This window comes from Cricetulus griseus, chromosome 2, assembly GCF_003668045.3.
Source record: "Cricetulus griseus strain 17A/GY chromosome 2, alternate assembly CriGri-PICRH-1.0, whole genome shotgun sequence".
NCBI classification, from domain to species: domain Eukaryota; kingdom Metazoa; phylum Chordata; class Mammalia; order Rodentia; family Cricetidae; genus Cricetulus; species Cricetulus griseus.
In genome coordinates this window covers 431,605,636-431,630,087 of record NC_048595.1, presented here as the reverse complement: position 1 = coordinate 431,630,087, position 24,452 = coordinate 431,605,636, and the positions used below count along the sequence as shown (strand labels likewise).

General features: G+C 39.7%; 1 protein-coding gene across 5 annotated transcripts in view; it reads right to left on the bottom strand.

Annotated features, from left to right (window-relative positions):
- Acsl3 (acyl-CoA synthetase long chain family member 3) overlaps positions 1 to 24,452 on the bottom strand; it is a 49,845-nt gene that overhangs the window by 5,393 nt on the left and 20,000 nt on the right. For all 5 annotated transcript variants that reach the window (XM_027397341.2, XM_027397343.1, XM_035441053.1 and 2 more), the window contains exons 2-12: positions 20,229 to 20,646; positions 16,268 to 16,445; positions 14,198 to 14,307; positions 11,929 to 12,067; positions 9,997 to 10,147; positions 8,696 to 8,819; positions 8,372 to 8,443; positions 7,865 to 8,004; positions 5,389 to 5,561; positions 3,446 to 3,520; positions 1,679 to 1,870 (exon numbers count right to left, since the gene is read on the bottom strand). In XM_027397341.2, coding sequence (XP_027253142.1) covers positions 1,679 to 1,870; positions 3,446 to 3,520; positions 5,389 to 5,561; positions 7,865 to 8,004; positions 8,372 to 8,443; positions 8,696 to 8,819; positions 9,997 to 10,147; positions 11,929 to 12,067; positions 14,198 to 14,307; positions 16,268 to 16,445; positions 20,229 to 20,606 — 1,732 coding nt within the window. In that variant the 5' untranslated portion in view covers positions 20,607 to 20,646. The remainder of the gene's footprint in view (positions 1 to 1,678; positions 1,871 to 3,445; positions 3,521 to 5,388; positions 5,562 to 7,864; positions 8,005 to 8,371; positions 8,444 to 8,695; positions 8,820 to 9,996; positions 10,148 to 11,928; positions 12,068 to 14,197; positions 14,308 to 16,267; positions 16,446 to 20,228; positions 20,647 to 24,452) is intronic.

Here is a 24,452-nt window from a genome sequence, read left to right as displayed (position 1 = left end):
TTAGGACAATGAGGCTCAACCATCACCTGATGGAAGTAAAAAGGTTTGGAGAGGTACATAGAGGCAGAAAGGAAATCTTTGTGAGAGGGTGGCAACTGGTACAGACCAGGCCTACAAGAGTGGAAGGCACATCTCTATTAGCGGTGCATGAAGCAGGGATTCAGAGCTGATGGAAAGGGAGCCTCTGATGCCCTCTGGCCTTCATGTTATGACCAGGTATTGAGCAGCAAATTTCCTACAAGATAAACCCCTCAATGAAACTTTCCATCCTGCAGGGAACAGCTTCATGAATCAGAGGTAAGCTCACTTAGGAAATAACGCAAAAGCTCTAGGACAGCAGTTTTCAACTGGGGGGGGGGGGGAGATGGGGAGTGTCAAATGACCCTTTCACAGGGACTGCATAAGACCATCAGAAAACATAGATATTTACATCATGATTCACAACAGTAGCAAAATTAGAACAGCAGTGAAATAAATTTTTTGTTTGGGGAGCACTACAACCTGAAGAGCTGTATTAAAGGGTCACAACACTAGGAAGGCTGGGAACCACTGCTCTAGAGTCCCTGATGAACTAGACTCCTCGGAAGCACTAAACTTCTCCCTCCCCAAGCTTACATAAGCAGCAAAGGCTACTGAGAGACTCCCGGAGAAACCAAGCTGCCCAGAAGAGGCTCACACCAACTGAAGCTGTCAAGAAACCTCTTCAACTTGCCAATCTGCCAGCAAGTCATGCAGGAAGCTCATGAGTTGCAGCATTTGTGAGCTCACTCATGCTGGGGTGTGGACTTTTGGTGATGCACTTGCCTTTGAGTCATTGCTGTTTTGATAAGTAATCTTTCATCCACTTACCCATACTCCTTCGAGCACTCTGAGTATGAGACTTTGATGGTATCAGTCTTTATACAAACCATGTCGAATGACTAATGGTAACTAACTAACAATGATTACAAATCTGTGGCTGTACAGTTTTTAAAGCCTTATCCATAATATGTCATAATATGTCAAGCTTTAAGAACACTTGCTCTGCAGCCCCCAGCCTCCTAAGGGCTGGCTGTCCTTCCTTTCAACTGACACTCCAGCCAGAGCTTTGGGTACTGACTTCAAGAACTTCAATCAAGTTGTGGACTGGATACAATCCATTCAAGACATAGTTAAGATGTGACATAAGCAGATTATTGGATCTTCTTGTATTTCACCTTTATGATTATTAATTATGGATACTTTACACTGTTAAGTTTTAATCCTCTTTTAGACTAAAAGGGGAATTGAAGGGGGCACCCTAACTATACCTCCTAGGGGCTGGCTACAGGGCTCCCTCTTTAAAATGTTGTATTTGGGGAATGATCTAAGAGCTCTCCTCTAATAGTAACAGTGTCTGTAAACACAGGCACCTCTCTGTAAAGTCATTTGGGAAATACTTTCAAGAAAGGATTCAAGGGCTGGAGAGATGGCTCAGCTTTTAAGATCATGTACTGCTGTGGCAGAGGACATGGGTTTAATTCCCAGCACCCACATGGTGACTCACAACCATCTGTAACTCCAGTTCCAGAGGATCTGATACCCTCTCCTAACCCCAATGGATATCATACACACATGTAGTGCATATACATACATGTAGGCAAAACAGTCATACACATAATTCTAAAATAAAATTAAAAAAAAGGACTAAATGGCTCACCAATAATCTTCAGACAACCATCAGGGTCAAACTCTCCAATATCTCCCGTGCAGAGCCACCGCTGTCCATTTTCATCTTCAAAGAAATCAGTATTTGTTTTTGCTTCATTTTTGTAGTACCCCATTGTCACATTTTGGCCACCAATAAGAATTTCACCTCTGGGATGTGGTTTGTCAGTATTAAAATAGCCACCTAATAAACACAAAATAAATCATGTAGGTATTACATAAAAATTCAAAACTGTTAGTTTCTAAGTATAGATCTTACTTCAATCAAATAGAGTCCTCAAGGGAAATTAAGTGGTAGACACTGTGCCTAAATATTATCAATAAGCCAGAGACAGCTTTCAGTTGTTCAATGAGCATCCATGCTTTTAAGCTACTACTCCAAGACAAAAAGTACATTCTAAATTCCAGCATCCTCTATCTATTATGTAAAATAATTACAAAGTTTCTACTCAGTCCATATACCATGATGCTAGCTAAATGATAAAAAGAGCGGTCAAATATTAAGAAAACAAACCCCTTCATAAAAATCACACTATTATATACTTAGAAGTTTGTTCTTTCAGATAATTTCAGACCAACTCTAAGCTTACATTTTATTGAATATTTTTCTAACTTCTGCAAAAAACAGATGAAACATTTTAACAGAGCCTTAGAATCTTTTAAAAGGAAAGGTATGTCTCAATAAATCAATAATCTGTATGCTTTGATACAAACATTTTTACAGTGATTTTTATTTTTAAACAAATAAATTTATAGAATTACAGTACAATTTTTTCCTTCAACTTTGTTTGAAGCCCCCGAGGAAAAGGAAAAATATAAAAATCCATGTGGAATAAATGATTTTTTTTTATTCTACAAAGTGAAATTACGACTATACTTTTATTACATTTATTCTTCTCCTTTCTCCATCCACCCTTCCAGTGTGTGCATGCATGTGCATGTGTGTGTATGTGCGCATGCATGCACACGCGCAAGCGCATGTGTGTATTTGAGCACACACATATGCAAAAAAGCATGCACACATTATAGCATGTGTAATGGTCAGAGAACAACTTTGTCAATAATTCCATTTTACAGCCACGTGGGTTCTAAGGATTGAACTCCGGTCTTGAGAACCAGAGACAAATGCCTATACCTGATGAATCATCTTTGTTGGCCCTCCTAACTTAGTAACACTATTCACTTAGCACATTTGTCAAATTTCTGCTATCATTTTTACTTTATGTAATTTATTCACTAAAATGAGAAGCAAGAGACTAGGGAGACTGATCAATCAGTAAAGAACTTGCTATGCAAGTAGAAGACATGATGGCAATTGCCAAAACTCATACTAGATTTTTAAAAAAAGAAGAGGAGAAGAAGCCATGCACAGTACATAGACTTGTCATCTCAGCACTCAGGGGGTAGAGACAGACTCCTGGGGCTCACTAGACAGCCAGCCCAGCCAACCCAGTCTTAGTTTCAGAAAAAAGGAAGACATGGCTCCTGAGGAATGACACTCAACATTGATATCTAACTTCCACACACATGAACATACACATACAAATTATATATATAAATCATTCTATTCTTCAGAATCAATTCCGAAGCATTCAAACTAAGTACATCTGTTCAGCTCTAGATAAAACACAGGTAATATAATCAACAAAATGTAAACTTAGAATTTTGCATTCTAAAATATGCAACAAAAGGAAATACAATACATTTCTCATTGTGATCTTATAAAAGTGAATGTTCTGGGACTAAAATAAGCTGTTACCTTCCTCCCAGTTCTTTAATTTGATTTCACAGCAAACTAATGGTGCTCCCACTCTGCCGGTATTGTAGTCCCACACTAAAAGACAAAGGAAGAAAAAGATTTAAAATGACCATTATTCTAAACCTCAGATAGCCGCCCCCATCCCCAAAAGAATCCTTACACTGCTTGGTCAGAGAACATTTTTAACCTAATTATTACTGAAACTGATTTCACTTGTTATGTTCATGAATCAGGGTGTGGGGTTTATTAAAGGCATTTTTTGATAGATTTTAAGCAAGAGTTACAAGAAAGAGAGGCCTTCAGGAAGTAAAACACACCCAGGTACATAGGCATAGCCTTCTCTTAGAGAGACCTGTTACAGCAATTGGAAAAGAAAGTTTTAAATGCTTTGGAGTCGGCACTAGCAACTGAGAGTCCTGTGAAATCAGGCATGCCTACTCTAACTCATCAGGAATCTCTGCCCCTCACATCCTCACATTAGGACCCAGCTCACTCACGTAAGTGGATGCCTCCTTCATAACCTGACAGCCCCTACCTTATAGGACAGTGGAGCACAGCAGATGACACCTAGTCTACTCCCTTGTTAGGTCTTAGAGTACTGTACTGCTGACCACCTCACCCATCTTCCTCCAGATCACTATTTCAAGGCTGTTACATCCCTCACATCACCTTCAGCTATCATACCCTACACTTAAGATTCATACAGTTACAGCTGAAAACTGCTCGCTCTCAGGATCTAAGAACAGCACCCCAGAATGATGGATTATTAGTATGCTGTGAGTCTTCTTCAAAGATCAGCCAAATACCAGAAATAAAAGATTGATATTTAACACATGAAGTCTTATTTATGCCACATATGGCAGCTCACACCTGTAATTTCATCATTGAGGAGACTAAGATAAAAAGATTGTTATGAAACTAAGCCAGCCCAGGCTACTAAGTGGGATCCTAGCTGAAAGAAAAATAAGGATTCAAAGAAGAAATTACATATACATGTAGGGGAAGCTGTAGCCATGCCTGCTTAGGCATGCTCAGGGTGACACAGAGTGAGAGTTGGTCAAGTGGCTGGTTTCTGGTTTCTGGTTTCTGGTTTCACTTTCGGTTTACTGTACAGACTGCTACCCACCGGCTGGCTAGGTCGCTCTCTAAGTAAGGCTTTTTCCCTATTAAAATCCCTTGTATCAGGCCGGGCGTTGGTGGCGCACACCAGCACTCGGGAGGCAGAGGCCAGCCTGGTCTCCAAAGCGAGTTGTCAGGATAGGCTCCAAAGCTACACAGAGAAACCCTGTCCTCGAAAAACCAAAAAAATAAAAAATCTCTTGTATCTCTACTTGGCTCCGTATTGGTAATTTCCCGCCATATATACATGCATTTGCAATTGTTTCCTTGCAAACACAACTTATAAAAAGCCGTCAAAACACAAAGACCATACTAAGAGCAGGGAGATGAAGAAGTAATGCAAAATTAGCAGAGTGGCACATGGAAGCACTCTGGACAGACCCAAGAAATGCTCAGTTGACAAGTGTAGTTAGTGTCCGAGTTATCTAGAAAACAAGTACAAGCATTGGTTTTTCCAGTGCTGGGACACAAAACATCTCTTCTACAGGGTCCCCATGAAGCACTGATGGAAGTGGATCCCCTCCACACCACTTACCACCTCACTGGGTCAAGCTCCAGCAGTCACAATGTCTATACCTGACTCCAGTTACTCTCTACACATATATAATCCCATAAACACTTCTAAATCTGAACTTTGGTACCTAAATGACCAGGAAAAGAAAAAAGAAAAAAAAACTAGGCTTCTGGGACAAAATAAATGTGCAAAATAGTGCTTCTTGCAAAACTTCTTTCCCAGATTATTCAGTTTTTAATATCATTTAAAACCTAGAAACCTTGATTACTCTGACAGGCACAAGGGGGACATCTCACATGATAGCACCTACCTTCTGTAATGGTCCCAGCCCCAGTAGATTCTGTGAGTCCATACCCCTGACCAACGGGACAGCAGAAACAGATATTCATGAATCGCTGTGTTGTTGCAGAAAGTGGAGCACCACCACACAATAAAAGGCGAATATTTCCACCCAGCAGCCTTCGAACATTCCGGAAAACAAAGCTAAAAACATCAACAGAAAAACAGAGTGGTAGTTTGAGTGAAAAATGGGATGTACATACTTGAAAGTTTGGTTCCCAGTTATTGGAACTGATTAGGAAGGATTAGTAGGTGTGCTCTTTTTGGAAGATGGGTGTCACTAATGAGTAGGCTTTGAGTTTTCAAAAGCCAGCACCATTCCCAGTTGGCTCCTCTACCTTGCCTTTAGATTAGGATGTAAGCTTTCAGCTACTGGTCCAGTGGCAAGTGGGGTGCCTGTCTGCAGTCATGCTCCTTGCCATGATGGCCATGGAGTAAACCCTCTAAAGCTATAAGCAAGCCCCCAATTAAATGCTTCCTTTTATAAACTGCCTTGGTCATGGTGCCTCTTGACATCAATAGAAAAGTAACTAGGGCTGGAGAGATGGCTCAGAGGTTAAGAGCACTGACTGCTGTTCCAGAGGTCCTGAGTTCAATTCCCAGCAACCAAACGGTGGCTAACAACCATCCTTATAAGATCTAGTGCCCTCTTCTGGTGTGCAGCTGTACGTGGAAGGAGAATGTTGTATACATAATAATCTCTGTTTTGCTATATGGAGATTGAGATTAATTAACATCAAGTGATACGGCCAATCCAGGAGATTATCTTGAGCCATACTTTCTGTCTTACATATCAGCATTACAACCAGATAAGAAAATGTCATTTCCTCTCTGTTATTTTCTATGTAATATTCAAATATAAAATTGGCATATTAGTTTATAGTAAAATATTTCCCTTTTTATGATCAGAGAATTTATTGTAAATGCATACCACATCTTCAAATAATTTATTAAAAGCAAATTAATTTTCTGCTTGTATTTATTCATTAGGGATTTATGCATATTTTATATACAGCAATCTCTTTTTAAAAATCTAATTCAAGCTTTGAGATGTTTATTACAGTTGTAAAAATATAACAAATTATCTGGGAAAAATTTTAAAAGGAAAGTATTTTCAAATATATACCTGATATGTTTCTGAAAAAGGAAATAGATTGCTTATTTAACAATGGACTTGCTAGAAAAAACTGTTTGGATTTTAATTATGATGCAGGAGCTATAATAACAAACATTTGGTTTTGTACAGACATTATTTCCATTCTGAAGGATAAGCTCAATAAAGGTCATATCCCTGACTTTATTTATGAACTAAATAAATGAATGGAAAAAAACAAAAGATTGCTTATAACTCAAGTAAAAGTTGAGAGGCCTAGCTGGGAATGCAGCTTAGTGGTGCTGCTCACTCCCGAGAAGCCGACTCTGGGGTTAGCCTTCATAGCTGTGGAAACAGAAGTTTGCCAAACATTTTGAAAAGGATGAAGTTGTAGAAAGGCTGGATGTGAAGGCTGACGCACTGCCAATTGAGCTACATATCCAGTCTCTTAACCTTAGCAGTCAGAAGGGAGACCCTATCTTCACAAAGAAAAACATTATACTTTTCGTTATCAACCTACATATCTGCCCTAAAATAGATAAATCTTTAAAAAGTTAATGTAAAGCATCTGAAAACTATGTTTATATTCCCTTAAAAAATTAAACATATAGTAGGTAGTGGTGGCACACGCCTTTAATCCCAGCACTTGGAAGGTAGCAGCAAGGGGATCTCTCTCAGTTCAAGGCCAGTCTTAGTCTACAAAGTAAGTTCCAGGACAGCCAGGACTACACAGAGGAACCCTGTCTAAAAACAAACAAAGAAAAAAACATACTTTCACTTTATAATTTTCAAACTATTTGGTACTATTTTGTTAACACCACAAAAATATAGGTGAAGGGGAAGGACAATCTTTTAAAACTTTAAAAAGAGCGAATTCCAGGATAGCCAGGGCAGTTACACAGAAAAATCCTGTCTCAAAATAAATAAATAAAGATGGAAGTAAAATATTAAGCACAGCAAAATGATAACTGAAAAATTCCCAGTTCTTATGTAGCATAGATTGTTGGTAGTCCCTTTGACTTTTCAAATTAATTTCTTACTACACAGCCCAAAGCGTTCTGGAATTTGCGATGGAGCCCAGGCTGGCCTTGGACTTTTTTAAAGATTATGTGTGACCCTACATACAGAAGCCAGAAGCGGGTGCTGGTGTTCAGCTCACACATCCTTTCTGCATAACCCTGAACCACCTCTGCAGCCCCCAGCCTTGGACACAGAATCCTCCTCTCTTACTTCCCACACGAAGGGATTTCAGGCCTGTGCCACACCCCCATGGCAAACTAAATGCACTACCTATGCCTCACTAACCTGGGCTGTTGATGTGTACTGCCATTAACAGAGAACTGGCTTTACTCACCGGTCACACAGGGGAGTAGTACACCCTTTTGAAATCTGTTCCATCTTGTAATTATAGGCCAAAATAAACAAGTTTCGTTGAAAACTACTCATTTCATTCACTTTAGTCATGACATTTTTGTAGATCCGATCCATGATTTCCTAGACATACAAATAAGTTCATTAATTATTAGAGCATTCTTCATTTTAAGTCATACCCATATGATTACTACTTCTAATTATCATATATAAGATGTAGGGCAGTTTTGGGGTGCACGTGCCATGCATGCTGCATATGTGGAGGTCAGAGGATAACTACATGGAGTCTCTCCTTCCACCAGACTGGTATAACAAGCATTTTACCACTCAGCTAACTCACTGCCAAGAAAATACATTATTTTACAGAGAAATTCCATCAGACTAAAAATTTTTAAGTAGAATCACAATTAGTTTTAGAGTGGTATTACCACTCCATCACCTGTGGCTGACAACATATCTTGAATGTTCAATATTAACAGGCAAATCTTACCGGAACAGCTGCCATCAGTGTTGGCTTCAACATAGATGTGTCTCCTTTGCTTCCTTTTTTTATTTTTGAAGACTAAAAAAAAAAAAGTAACCTATATAAAGATCTTTAACTTAAGCCGGACAATCATCCTAGCCCTCAATAAAGGCAGTCTGATCTCTGTGAGTTCAAGGCCAGTCTGATCTAGAGTGAGTTCCAGGAAATCAAGGGTACACAAAGAAAGCCTGTCTTGAAAAAAAATTATTTAACTTAAAAACTTAATGGCATTCTTAGCTCAAAAGCATATGATAAGCTTATCCTTTCAATGTTTTTATATGATAAACTTACCTGATCTGCTAAAGTTTGTGGTGAAGAGTAGCCAATTCGGCATCCATGAGAAAGACACACAAGCTCGGCACTTAATTCTAGAACATGGGCTAGGGGCAAATATCCAATGTATACATCTTCCTCTCTGAAAGAAATGACACATAAAAGCAAGGGTCATTCATGGGAGCTCTCTGCCAAGTCACTACAGCAGATGTCCAGACACATGGAGGAATAACTATGCACCAATAGGAGTTCCCTGTTGATAGGATACATAGGAGACAGAAACAAAACTACAGTTCAATACAAAAACAAAGAGAATGTGTTCTGTTGCAGAAGCAAGTACTAAGGCAAAAGAGAATAGTGCTGGGCTTAGGAGGACACCGTAGGAGATGCCCTTTAGAGTAAGTGGTCATCTACTATGACTCTCATAGAACAGATGCCTGCTCTAGGAGTTGTATTTTTCAAGAAATGGCCCTGCATCTACAGCATTAAGAGCAACAAAGAAAAAGTCCAAAGGGAAAGTGCTGCTCAGGTTTCCCAATTCTGATCCCCAACTTAGTCCCACAGCTAACCACATGTGTCTAAATGTATGTGTGCCTGTACATAAATGCAATAAAAATGGCAGTGTAGTGGGCCAGCTCAGTCAACATAATAATGACTTCATCTCTCAAGTTCTTAACTCCTCTCATCCCATCTGGTTTCTTCTATCGTTTTGTTGTTGTTTTGTTTGTTTGTCTTTTGCCTATTCCACTATACTCTCCCTGAGATCCCAAGAGTAAAACTTCAAAATCCCACTAGCTGACAAATAATACCTTTCTGTCCACCAAGACTGCACTTAACATATAAAAATGACTATGTCCATAAGGAAGCAATACAAACTGACTGAAATAATTTAAATTTAAGGTATTTAAAACTACAGTCAGTTAAACTTGCATCTTTAAAATATTAAGCCATTGAACTACCATTTTAAAAATAACATGCATGTAACTATTTTGAGAGGCTGGAGAGATGGCTCAGCAGTGAACAACTCATGCTACCTCAGTCCGGTTCTCAGCACCTGTGCTGGGCACTCACAGCTCCAGCTCCAGGGGGATCTGATACTCTTGTCTCTACAGTTTTATGAGCAGAGATGGGGAGACCCGTGCACATGCACACACTTTAAAATATATCTTTTTAAAAGTGTGACTTTTTAATTAATGTTCTCTGAAGTGTATACTTTCATAGACACTTGGGAATAACTTAGCCATGTACTAAAATGGAACAAGTGTTTGTGCTCTAACAGGTACAAACACAAAGTTACTCTGCATTTTACCATGACATACCCCAGACTTGGAATCCTTCTCGCCATCCCAGTTATAGCAGCAATGATGTTGCTGTGGGAGATCATGACTCCTTTTGGAATTCCTGTGGACCCACTTGTATACATGATTACTGCAATGTCTGAAGGCAATGGTTTGCTGTGAGCTTTGTTTTCTATATTGAAGAAAAGAGAAAAACACACTTCTGAGGAATTCAGATACATCACCAATTTTCTTCTCACTCATTTATACAATTCAACCAAAATACTCAAACAGGCAATACATAAGGAGACATAAACAATACTGGGACAAACAGGTTAAATCCATAATATAAGCTACAAAGAAAAATAATGACCAAGTGAGATAATTATAAATGCTGCTTCAATACAGCAGTCTGAGAAAGTATCTCTGAAGAGCATTTTAGCAAAAACCTAAATAAAGTGAGCAAAGTAGCCACCAAAGTCCTGGGACCAGGCAGCCAGTATTTCAAGTAGAAGTAAAAGCAAGCAGCGGGCATGCTAGCAGATGTCTGCAATTCCAGCACTCAGGACACTAAAATGAGATCTTGAGGTCAAAGCCAGCCTAGGCCACAAGGAAAGCTCTGGGCCATTTTAGAATGACCCTATTCTGTTTCAAAACCATAAAATAAAAAGGAAGTAGTAGTAACACAATACAAAAGCCTTAAAGTGGCAATGTGCTTAGCATCTACAAAGACAAGGGATATGGTGAGACTGGAGTGAACATAAGTAACAGTGGAGCAGCAACCATGACCTCAAGCAGCCTCAGAGGGCACACTGAGAACTGCATTTTGTCACTCTGCAAAAGAAAGGCAGTTTTCAACAGCAGCAGGCCATTATGTGTGGCAAAAATGACTTTGGAGCTATGTAACTTTGGCTGCTGGGCGGCCACATAAATTGAAAACGGAATAAAGGAATTGAGAAGCCAAAATCTACTCTAGTAATTTAAAACATAAAGGGGGCTCAAGCTAAGATACCTACAAACTTACTACTAAAACATTTTCTGCTGCATGAACTGACTTTGTTGGTTATACTCAACACTGTTGTGTTGCCTGTTTTTGGTCACAAGATTACAAGACTAAGGACAGCTGTCAACATGCTACAGAAAAGGCACAGGACACAAATAGATGACATCAGCACAATCCAGCTGCCTAAATTCATCCAAAACTAATGCACATGTAGATTTCTAAGGAAAATGTTCTTCTAGCATGATCCCCTTCTCTCCTAACTGTCTAGACAATTTCTTAACAAGGAACCACATGCCACATATTTTTTTTTTCTCTAACTAGACCTCATGGCCAACATTCTAAGAACCTACCAACACCTAAAACTCAACATGCTCAAGCATTATCATCTCTGTTATTGGGTATTGTCAGCATAATCCTTTCCCTAAGCAGAATCTCCAAATTTCCCACTACAGAGGAAACACAACTGCAGCAGCCCAGCATTCTGCAGGGACAGTAAATCTAAACACTACCATTTTTTGGTTATTGTTACCAATGTTGTTTTTTAAGTTGAGTCTCATGTAGCCCAGTTTGGCCTTGAACTAGCTATTCAGTCAATAATGACCTTCAATTTTTGATTCGCCTGCTTCCACCTCTCGGGTGCTGAGATAACAGGCACGTGCCACACTGTCCAGTTAACTCAATGCTGGGGATCAAATCCAGGACTTAGAGCATGCTAGGCAAACACTCTGCCAATTGAGCTACATTCCTAGCCCATACTTAAAGAGCAATGATAAATAAATGTTGGTATTTTCCTTAAGTCTTTCTTTAAAGGCTAAATAAAAGTATTTGTAGAAGAACTCATCTCTACAGTTGACAGTCTAGAAAACGGATGTGTCTTGGGAGCTAACTCCAGGATTAAACCTCTGGTTAGTTCTAGAGAACAAGGTGAGAAGAGAGAGCACATATGTCAGAAAAATGACCACACAACATACCCACGCTGGCCTTCACTCCGAGAGCCTGCACTGCAGTCATGGTGTGTACAATGACACCCTTGGGGAACTCAGACCATGTTGGAGGCTTCCCATCAACAGTAATGATATGGCGCAGACGTGGGACCAACGAGACTATATCCTGAAGAAACAGATTCACCACAATCTGTTAACCAAGTTTGAGCGACTAATCTAAGACACATAAGAGTGTCACACAAGACACCACACTGAGTGATTTCTTGCCCCAAAAAAGGTAAGTGGTGGGGTTGGCAGAGGGAGGGAGGGAGGGAGGGAGGCATGGGGAAGAGGGGGTTGCACTCACTATACTATAGTATTATGTATACTCTGTTCTTTGATAAAATCCTTATCAACAAAGTTATTGCTCCACAAAATGGACATATAAATACAAAACTACATAGAGGGAAAGCCAAAAGTTCCTCAAGAACATAATGGGGGAAGGGAGAAAATCCACCTGTAAATTTATTAAAAAAGAATGCCTGAGATTGTAATGTTTTCAGGGACAATTGCCTAGAAATTACAAGAATCCTTTTTCTAATATTTCATAAATTGCCTCCCATTTTAGTACTTGAAATCTTCATTTTAAATCATTACTCAGTGATTCATGAATGAATTTCAAATATTCAGCAGTCTGGAAAGTGGTTAAGAGCACACATACAACAGCTTTACAATCGCCAGTAACTCCAGTTCCAGGGAATCCAATGCCCTTTTCTGGCCTCCTTGTACACTTCTTGGCACCCCTCCCTCTCTCTCCTCTCTTCTCTCTTTCCCTCCCTCCTCACTTCACTCTCTTTTCCTTCTCTTCGTTCCTTCCTTCCATTCAGGAGATAAAATCTCATGCCTCAATCGTATTAGGTAGCCAAGGATGACTTTGAACTACTGATCTTCCTACTTCCATCTCCCAATGCTGAGATTTGTGTACAGGCATGAGGGTGCCAATGCACATTTGTGTGTGCTCTCCAAGCCTTCCCCCACAGGATGCTCTGGCCTGGAACTTTTATTATAAAAGTTCTGGGAATCCAAGTCAGGTCCTTGTGCTTACAAAGGCAAGCATTTCACTTGACCTACATGGTAATATGCATGCGTTCAGGCAAAGCACCTATCCACATAAAATAAACATAAAATGTTGAGGGACCAGCAAAACAGCTCAGGAAGTAAGTGCATTTGCCACCAAGCCCGATGGCCTGAATTCAACAAAACCCACAAGGAAACGCATGATGAACAGAGGGAGAGTTGACTCCTACAGGTTACCTGGAGAGGGCAAAAAGGCCTTGTGCACACAGATAAATACTGGAGAAGCCAAGTTAAGCACACAGCTCACCTCTTGAATGGAATGAGGTACATAGTTGCTCCTTCCTGGAACACTAGGAATGTGGTAGTGCTAACAACCTGGTGATCCTTTGCTGTCTGATGAGACAGACTCTGCCCATGTCTCCCAGAATTTAAGTTTTTACTTATCCCAAGACCTTTTCCCCTAAATATTGAACACTGTTTTTATATCATAAACCCCATTCTTATGAGTAAGGTCACTTGTGCTTTAAACAGCTAAGTGACTTCTATGTTATCTTAGGGCCAGGCCAATACTGACCCCATAGGCATTATTATGTTTACCTCAGTCAAGCTCCCTAGACCCTAAATCTTGGGCACTAAACCTGAGTCAACAGTCCCCATTCTTGTGAAAGAAGCCAGATGTACTTTGTAAGGAATCTCAATGTAAACATGTCTTAAATTGCTGTTGGGACTGAGTTATCTAAATACATTTTTCAAAAATTGGTCAGTGCTTAAATATGGCTAAAGTCAAACGATCTGGGCCAGACTCTAGAAGTCCTTCCTGGTCCAGCACTGGTAATAATAAAATCGGGCAGAGATGAATTTCATTCTTATCTCTTCATGGATTGTTTTTTTTTTTCCGCCTGCCTGTTGTAAAGCCTGCAGGGAAATCACCACAGCTGTCCTGATTGTTCTGAGGTGTGTCATGACACGTGTGACCATAAATATGCAAGCACAAAATCACAAAAACACAATTTCAAAATATACATTCAAAAATATTAATTTACTCTACATTCACTATAAAAACACAATAAAGTTGTCGTCCCTTTCAATGGACACTAGCATAGTAAAAATGTTTTTTTTTTTTTAACAATTTCCTAACTCACTTTTATGTTCTAAAGAAAAAGAGCAAAATCTCACAAAGATAACTAAGGATCGATATGACTCGTCAAAGCAAAGTCAAAGCATTATACACAGTCCTCACCTTCAGCTTTGTTTGCAAGAGTTCTTTACTAGTAATGATGTTGGTCACCTCTGTCTCATTTAGTCCGTGAACAATGGCTGGACCTCCCAGGGTAGCATACAGGGTAACGACTACAAGGAAAAGAACACAGGTTACATGTTTAAAAGGGCACAGTTATTAGACAGCAGCACGTGTAGAGTATGCTGGAATCACGAAGGAGTGCTTGCACACACAGCCCGTGAGAAACTACTGAGGCTCTGTCCATCACTCCACTTTATTGCTCAGCACCCTACCTACTCGCCTTCCTCTATGCTTGCTTCACCTTCACATCATTAGGACTAACATAACACAAAGGAATTACACCTGATCCTAGAATGTCAAAATCTTCCTTGTTGGCTGCTCAGAACTAAATGTGAAAAGAGACAAGTCCAGTAGTTCTCAACCGTCCTAATGCTGTGATGTGACCCTTTAGTACAGTTTCTCATGCTGTGGTAACCCCCAACCATAAAATTATTTTCATTGCTACTTCATAACTGTAATTTTGCTACTGTTATGAGTCATAATGCAAATATGTGTGTAAAGTCTTATGCAACCCCTGAGAAAGGGTCCTTCCACCCACAGGTTGAAAACCAATGGACAAGCCAGTAAGATAGCACATTGAATGTCAGATTTTAAGTATCACATGTCAACAAAATAACACAAGTCAGGAGTAGTTATGACACCTATAATCCTCCAGTCTCTACTTCTTCACAAGTGAACAAGTAGAGACTTGAGGTCACCCTCCGTTACACAGTGAGTTTGATAACTACATGAGACCCTGACTCAAAAAAACAAAAATTAAGAAAAAGGAAAATAGTATTCATGAGTGATACAGCTCATTCTAAATTCCAAAAATCAAAAAAAAAAAAAAAAAAAAATTTTAGGAACACTGAAATCACATAATATATACAACATGAATTTGTTTTTATTTACTTTCCATATAACTGGTAACAGAAGTGAAATGATTTTGAGAATAATCCTTTCAAAATATTTTCAGAAGAAATGTAAACTCAAACCTTGAAAACAAAAAGGCAGTCCCTATTTTACAAAGCAAGAGTAAGCTGGGTGTGGCGGTCTTTAATCCCAAGCAGGGTTCAAAGCCAGTGTGCTCCCGAGGCCAGCCAGGGATAAACACGACACCCTTTCTCAACTAAAGAAAGAAAATGGGGGATAGCTGAAGAGATGGCTCAGTGGTTAAGAGTACTTGCTCTTCTTGCAGAAAGCCCAAGTTCAATTCCCAGCACCTACATGGTAGCTAACAACCATCAATAACTCCAGTTCCAAAGGAATCCAGTGTTTTCTTCTGGCCTCCATGAGCAATGCATGTACCAATCACATAAAATAACTCTTTTAAAAGGGGAAGGAAAGAAAAATAAAGGAATTTATAACAAGAAGTCTGTTGGAAGTATCATTTTTGTTTCATGCTCATCTACCATGACATTTGACACTAAGACCTCCCAACAGACCTTCCAGAACTGTTTTGCAGGGTTAGTCACCATGATCACCATTGAATAACTTGAGCAATATGAAGATTCTCTATCACATAACCTAATATTTAGAAGTCCACCAAGTTACGACAGAGGTGTATTCTACAGATTAACTGTAGCTACTAGCAGAAGTGGATTAACAAAAGGGCAGTAGGTTCAAAAAGGACCCTGAGAGATAGTAGGGACCTGTAAGTTATGTCTAGTTTTCCAGATGCATAAAGATCCCTTAATATTTGACTAGCAGGGATTCTTCCCAAACTGATTCTTTTTCCAAATAGGCAAACAAATAAATAAATGTCTGAGCCCTAATAAACACCTCTCCACTACGTAGGATCAGAATGTTAACCTTCTTAAATATTATTTTAGGGCTAAGTGTGGTGGCAAACACCTCTAATCCCAGCACTCACTCGGCAGGCAAAAAACGGGTGGATCTTTGAGTTTGAGATCAGCCTGGTGACCTCATAGTGAGTTCCAGGGTAGCAGGGACTCTGTAGGGACTCTGCCTCAAAAACAAAAGAACAAGAAAGAAAGAAGTACTATTTTAAAAAGTGTCGCTCATACATACGCTGGAAGTTATACATGAAGCATGCCTGCGCAGCAATCATCCACTCAGCCCGGGTCTCACAGAAGATGGCTATGTTGGTCTTCGGTTTCTGACCCAACATCTGCAACCCATTTCCAAAGTCAAGGGCTCTAATGAAGACATCTTCATAGGAAAGCCAATTATAGTGCCCCAGGATAACCTGATAAAGCAAAGTATAAGACACAAATGTCTTTTAACATGACCAAAATGCTAATTTGCAGAAAGAAATCAGAGCAAATTTCAAACTTTACAGCCAGAAAGTTATGTGAATATAAAACATATTAGCTGCAAGTGAAGACATAGCTTAAAAAATAACTTTGTGACATGGTCTGTGACAACCCAAATCCCATGCTAAGTTTTTTAACTATGACAGAGTGGGACATTGGATGTATTTTTGGTTTTCAAAATTATTCAGAATTGAGCTAAAACACCAGGATCTATACAGTTCAAGACCAGCAGAGTTATACAATGAGGCCCTGTTTTATAAAGGCAAGCTCAAGTGTGGTGGCACAGGCTTTAAATCTCGGCACTTAACAAGTTTTTACAACTTTTCCAGGAACATAAAAAAATGCAATGCTTTGATCAGTGTCTTACGCCAGTCATTAAAATATAAGCACACCAATATGCAACCAGTTAGACTTCTGGTTGATGGGACAGTCTAACAGAAATCAAGATTTTAGGTAGCTGATTTAAACCTCTTTAAGTACAAGATTATTGGTTTTCTCTTTATTAACTATCTAGAATGGAACTATTTCAGAAATATACATTTCCTGTTTTCTTCAACAAAGTGTACCTGGCTTCCTTTAACCTTCCCTTTGTGTTTTGGGATTGTGTGACTTGGGACATACAGTTAACCAGGAAGTGGGGACAGCAAGCACAGAAAGGAGATCCATGGGAGAGTGAAGAAAAAACAAAGCCACAGATCCTAGGCCAAGGAAGCTACTACTTTTAATATGAATTATGATGCAAGTGCTCCCACAACTCAGAAAGTGTAGGAGGGAACATGTTTAAACAAGGTTCTATTATGTAGCCCTACCTGGCCTGAATCTTGTGTCTATTCTCCAGACTCTGACTCCTTCCTGAGCTTATAGGTAGTGTGAACCCAGCCAAAAGGGAAAGACTTTCTCCAATATTTTTGTTTGTATTTACCTGGGGGTAGGAGAACCACCTCAGGATTGAACCTAGAGTCTTGTGTGTAACAGGCAACTGTTCTAACACCAAATAGTATCTGCAGCATTTTTTCTTTTTCTTTTTTGGTGTATTGAGACAGGATCTTGGTAGATAGCCCACGATGGTCTTGAACTCATTATCATCCTGCCTTAGCCTTCAGCTGCTAGGACTGAAAGCACATGTCACCAAGCCAGACTTTCCAAAAGTATCATAATAAAGAGAAATGATAAAAAAAAAAAAAAGTGTGACTCTGACGAAAGAGACCACACAAAAGCTGACACTGAGAAAAAACAAAAAGGAAGCTACATCAGCTAACAAAGCACGCCTGCTGACTTTCATAACTCAGATGTCAGTGAAATCTTTGAAAATCACTACTAACTACATAATCCCTCTCATTTCTCTTACGTGTTTAGAATGTGTATAAAACACCAAAGTATCACAACTTAACAAAATAACAGTTAAAATGGCCTTCTGTCTGTTGTTTCAGTTCTTCAAGATTTCAGGCACACCTGCACTGAAAGGTGGCTCTGAAATCTAGCCATTCCCTGCTCTTCCCATCTGCAGAGTGCTGGGCAATCCAGCTACAACCAGATTCCATGTAGTTTCTACAACTTTGTAAAGCCACACACGGACAACTAATTTTCTGAAAGGCTTGTCAGGCCTCAGAACTATGGCAGCTTCTACTCATGTTTGTGCTCCCAGAGTTTTCCATCTTGGTGAAGCTGGTGGTCCCTCTGTGTGGGGCATAGTAAGATCAGAATTGTCACCACTGCTTCTCCCAGCTCGTCGTAGCCCTAGAGCTTAGAACAGATAGTTAGGGCACTAGGGAAACAAGAAGCATGGGGTATAGTTTAGGGATAGAACACTTGCCTGGCATTTGTAAGGCCCTAGTTTCCATCTCAGATAGATGGACTGACAGAAGACAGACCAGCAGACAGACAGACAGACAGACAGACAGACACACAGACAGACAGACAGACAGACACACAGACACACACACACACACAGACACACACACAGACACACACACAGACACACACACAGACACACACACAGACACACACACAGACACACACACAGACACACACACAGACACACACACAGACACACACACAGACACACACACAGACACACATACAGACACACACACAGTGTGAGCAGATTAATCTGAAATACAGTTTGCATAACTTTGCTTTAACCATATTATATTCTAGGCTGCTGCTTCTAAAAGTAAGGAGGCCACTTTTAGATATTAATACACGTAAGCTTCTCAAACTGAAGGTTATCTTCAAACCTGGTAGCTATTCTAATGAAAACAAGTCACCAAAAATAAGACTTCTGTTTGCTGTGGTAGCACAGACCAATGCATTCAGTGCCAGCGCTCTACCATCCCAGGGAAGTAAGAGGATCAAGAGTCTGATACAAGCCTGGGCTGCATGAAATCATAAAAATTAATAAGTGAGTAAAAGTCTTCTGAACTCCCTCTGCTGTCTGGTCAGTACGATGAACTAAGCTGTGTCACAGGATCCACTGCCATGACAGATGCTGGTCCTGACACAATACAATGGGTGTGACAAGAACCCAGAGCATGTGGGTGGGTGCAGGGTTAGCTTTTTAACTCACTCTCTAGCTTGCAGCCCATTCCCACAGCTGCCACATAGCCTAACTGAAACACCAATCTTGACTAACAGACAGCAAAGCATACAGACAACAGTATGTTTCATTTGTTATACATACAAAACCTAAAAATTAATTCTACATCCCCAGAACAGCTATATATAGCCTTCTGAACAAACTGATAAACCACAAATGCAAATTTAACAGCAAGTACTAACAATAGGCATATCTTCTGACATAAAAAATTAAAGGTACATGCCTTTAATCCCAGCACTCTGTGGAGGCAAGAGGTAAGCGGATCTATGAGTTTGAGAACATTTTGGTCTAAATACAGTTCCAAGACAGCCAGGACTACGCAGAGAGACCTAATTTATGAATAATAAGTAAATAGGAAAATGACACAAATAATTGTTTTTTCTCCTCTCTTACAGTCCATAAGGCCTGAATTCAAATCTCAGCTTTGCCACTCAGTATAGCTTTAGGGTCCTCGGGTAAGTTAGCTACCTGATTCATCTGGGCTTAGTGCTCTCTGATCTTCAAAGTAGAGATGGCATCATCTAAACCAGAAGGTTACTTTCAGTTTTAAAAAAACTAATCAAAACAGCTTGGTTCATAAATACTAATTCAACTGTCATTTTAATAACTTTTCTAAAGCCACAAGACTAGTAAGTGGCGAAACCAAAATTCAAACTTGCAGTCTGGGTCTAAAGCCCAGGTTCTTAACCTCAATATTTCTGTCTGTAAAGACAGCTTTTCTCTGTTTCAAGCCAAGAGTCTCTATAGTGGTAAACACAAAAATTTTAAGCCATGTAACTGCCATAACCAAGGTACCAAGATATTAACAGCCACTGTGGTTCCCATGAAAAATCAAAACTTTAGAGTTCCCCACCCCACACTGCCTAGATGTTTTATCCCAAGCCCCGGAGATATCAAGTTCAGGGCACATTCTCCATGACTTTCTGAAAAATTGGTCAAATCAGTAGTAGTGAGGACAGAGGGATGAAAACAATCTAGGTCCCTGGAAAGACATCTTCTCCTACAACATCAGCAGATCCCAGCTGCAGGAGACTACACTTCCCATAATGCTAAGTATACAAGAAGAGGAGACTCCTGAGTACAAGTAAGAAGGGATTCAAGGCAGTAGACATCCTCTTACCTTTTTAAAAATTTTTCCATTTGGTTGAATTTCATCTTCCTCATTCAAAATTTCACGTGTTCCCAATAGCCTTTTGTCCTTAAATTTATTTTTTGCATACATAAAAACTTTATCAAGTGTATCACAGCCAGGATACAATAGTGAAGCCAAACTGTCCAAGCTGTGAATAGATCTGAATGCAGAATCCGGTTTTGAACTCACAGGTTTTGCTTTAATTTGGTTTGATTTTTCTTGTCGTGACTCAGACAAAAAGTAAAATGGAATGTATGTTAAAATAGTATAGAGATATATTATAAAATTTATGAAATATAAAAGTATGGGGTTCATGGTCTGTTTTAGCTTCATGGTAGATGGTTTTGAAGATGCGTGGTTATTCATGAGTGTTCGAAAAATAGAATTAACAGATTTCAACAAGAATCTAGAAGGAAGAAAAAGAAATAGGTTAATTCAAAATCACTTTAAAAGAAAAACTCTTGGATATTAGCTAGGCAACTAGAGTTGCCTTTGGATCAGACAGAGTATACTGGCCCTCTGTAATATCCTTAATTCAAGAAACTCATTTGTACCATATATCTGTTAACAATGGAATTACATGGAAATTTTCTACATACTGTGAACAAAAATAGTCTTTCCAACCTAGCCTTAAATATCCACAAATACAGCTGGGCGTTGATGGTGCACACCTTTAATCCCAGCACACTGGAGGCAGAGGCAGGCAGATCTCTGTGAGTTCAAGGCCAGCCTGATCTATAGAGAGAGTCTTCAAGGCAATACAGAGAAACCCTGTGTGTGGGATATATATATATATGTCCACAAACATTTTAAATAGTGATGAAGAGGAAAAGAAACCACCAATTTGTCCACTTCATGTTCCTATATTATACTAGCATCAGCCACTGTCAATACGGACTACTATTTCCCAGTAAGTCCCATTTGTACTCTATGTAGTAACAAGGAACTGAATTGACAAACATGTACATTGTATTTTATTTTCCATGGTAGTCCTGCATATTGGACAATTTTTGCAGATCAAAATATGAAGCAAGACAAAGTATGACTATAGTATGTCTTTTTTTTAAGATTTATTTATTATATACACAGTGTTCTCCCTGCATGTATATGTGCACTCAAAAAGACAGCACCAGATCTCATTATAGACGGTTGTGAGCCATGGTGTGGTTGCTGGGAATTGAACTCAGGACCTCTGAAAGAGCTGCCAATGCTCTTAACCTCTGAGCCATGTCTCCAGTCACCAATTTCGTGACTGTCACTGGTGCAGTCATTATGTAAATCAGTGTGAATTCTCAAAAAAAGCTAAAAGATCTACCATATGACCCCAAAGGACTCACGATCCTACTCCACAGATACTTGCTCATCATAGCCACTGTTGCTCCATTCACCATAATTAAAGAATGAAAACAACCTAACTTCAACTGGTGACTGGATAATATGTGATACATATTCACAATGCAGTTCTATCCAGCCGCAAATAAAAATAAAATCATAAAATTTTCAGGTAAATGGATGGAATTAGAAAATATACTGAGTAGGTAAGCTAGATCCAGAAAAACAAATATCACATGTTCTCTCTTATTTATGGATTCTATATCTGAATCTTTAGATATGAGTATATAACCTAAAGTAACCACAGAAACCAGAAATTAAAAAGAGACCATGGGGAGGGGCATTTCTACAGTGAGGGGTAATAGTAGGACATAGGGGCTATAAAGGGAGAAATGGGAAAAACTGGGAGGAGGGTGCTTTACCTGGAAATGGAAAGGGAAAGGACAGATAGATAGCATTAAGGATGCTTGAAAGTCATAGGGAAACATTTTAGGGTTGCTGATAAGTATAAGTATGTATATACAAACATCTACACACATATATTTTGAATGAAGTTATACCACATGAGGTGATAATCATCTCCCCAAGAGCTATATACTACCCAACAAAAACCCCAGTGCCAGGGAGAGGAAACCTTCAAGCTGGTATGAGAGTTGAAAAGACTCCCAAAAATAAAGGCTATTACTGTTGCTTTGATAGTCTCCCAGAACTTAGAGGCAAGGCGCTATTGCTAAAGACACTACATACTTCGAAGACACAGAAGAATCAAGCTGGTTCTCAGCTGGAACTGACCTAGAAGTCTCGTCACTGAGGACTAGCTCCCATAGCATCTGAGAGTGCTATGCAAGCTGCCAAGGGAGGACAGTAATGAGCAGTCCTAGCCAGCTATGATGTCTATGAACCACAAGGACCAGCATGGCAATATCCTCAAGGGTAAAATAGTGACACAGACTTTCAGTTAGACAGCAGTAACTTTCAGTTACGCCTGGCAGTAACCCTAGGCAACTACCTGTGGCTGCTAATGTTATGGACCATAAAGGAGAACATACTACTGCCACTTTCCTAAACCAGTAAAATCTCTAACTTCATTCCAAACACTTATCCTGTTACCCACAAATAAGGGTAACTCTTGCCCTTCATCGAAGAAGTTTGTTTTTGCTGCAAATGAACATCATTACAGAAATCCACAACTGGTTAAAATGCAAAAGTGACTGCAGTACCCAACCCCAACTGATACAACTATGACACAAGCTCCACACCTAAGGCTCAGGGAACATCATGGAAGCGTGGATAGATGAATGTAGAAGTCTCTGGACATCATCTGTGAGATGCCTTCCAGACATGACAGAAAAGCAGTCTTAAAAATATAGGACCTGCACAATCTCAACAGCAATGAACATGCCAGTGTGAACTGTAAAAAAACTACCTCTAGATAAAGAACTGCAGACAAGTAATGGCTGCTGAGAAAGAGAATCAATCTTCTCCAGGGATGATGAGGTCCTTGATAGATCATCCAATCCCAAATGCCCAGTCCTAAACAAACATCCTCTCTCTCTCTCTCTCTCTCTCTCTCTCTCTCTCTCTCTCTCTCTCTCTCTCTCTCTCTCTGTGTGTGTGTGGGTGTGTGTGTGTGTGTGTGTTTTTAACAATAATTGAGATTATGAATTTGAGTGGGATAACATGGTAGACATTTTAAGAGAAGGGAGGGAATGATGTAAATATAATACTTGCATACAAATTTTCAAAGCATTTATAGTAAGGGAGAGACCAGCCAGCCAGCCAACCTAACTCTTCACCATTCCAGGCTGATAAGTTTTGCTGCTGACAATCATTGCACAGTATTATGAAGACCAGTCCAGAGAATATAGATTTTTGTTTAAGAGGGGTGGGGACTGTGTGGCACTAAAAGCTTCTATACAGGTAAATGGCAGCATGAAAACAAATGGTCTTGGTATTCCCAGAACATCAGAGTATCAAAGAACAAACATATCCTAAAAACTCAAAAAAAAAAAAAAAATTGGTATTAACTAACATAGTGGTTTGAGTGAGAATGCCCCCATAAGCTCATGGATTTGAATGTTTGTTCACCAGAGACTGGAACTGTTTGAAAAGCTTAGAAAGATGAGGAGGTGTGTCCTTGTTGGAGGAAGCCCACACCAAGGCCAGGGGGTGGTGGCACAAGACTTTAATCCCAGCACTCGGAACTTGGGAGGCAGAGGCAGGCAAATCTCTGTGAGTTCAAGGCCAGCCTGGTCTACAGAGAAAGTTCCAGGACAGGGTTATCCTGTCTCAAAAAAACAAAAACAAACAAACAAAGCCCACACCAAGCCCAGTGTCTCTCGCTGTATTCCTCTCTCCTGGCCTGCAGATCAGGATGCAGCTCTCAGCTACTACCCTAGTGCCCAGGGGGTTGCCATGCTCCTGCCATGCTCCCACCATGATGAAAATGGACTAAATCTCTGAAACTGTAAGCAAGGCCCCAATTCAGTTGCCTTCATCACAGTGTCTCTTCTTTCACAGCAATAGAACACTGACAAAGACATTTAACTACTCTCGTTCAAACTTAATTTTACATGTTTTTATTTAATTAAAAAGCTGGGTCCTTCACTACCTCTGAGGTAATTTGCTTCATTTATTTGCATTCTACAGAAACTGATGAATAATCCAAAACAAGAAAGTGGGTGCCTTGTATATCATGTGGCAAGCTTACTCCCATCCCCAATCCAGCACAAAGCATAAAATTCATTAGGATGACAACTAGCCTGATGTACTGGTCAAGGTAGAATTTCCCAGGATGTAGAACCTCCACTAGTGAGGGAAATTCCCAGGCAAGCAGTGATAAGCAGGTTGGTTAATCTACAGTTAATTACTTCCTGGAGT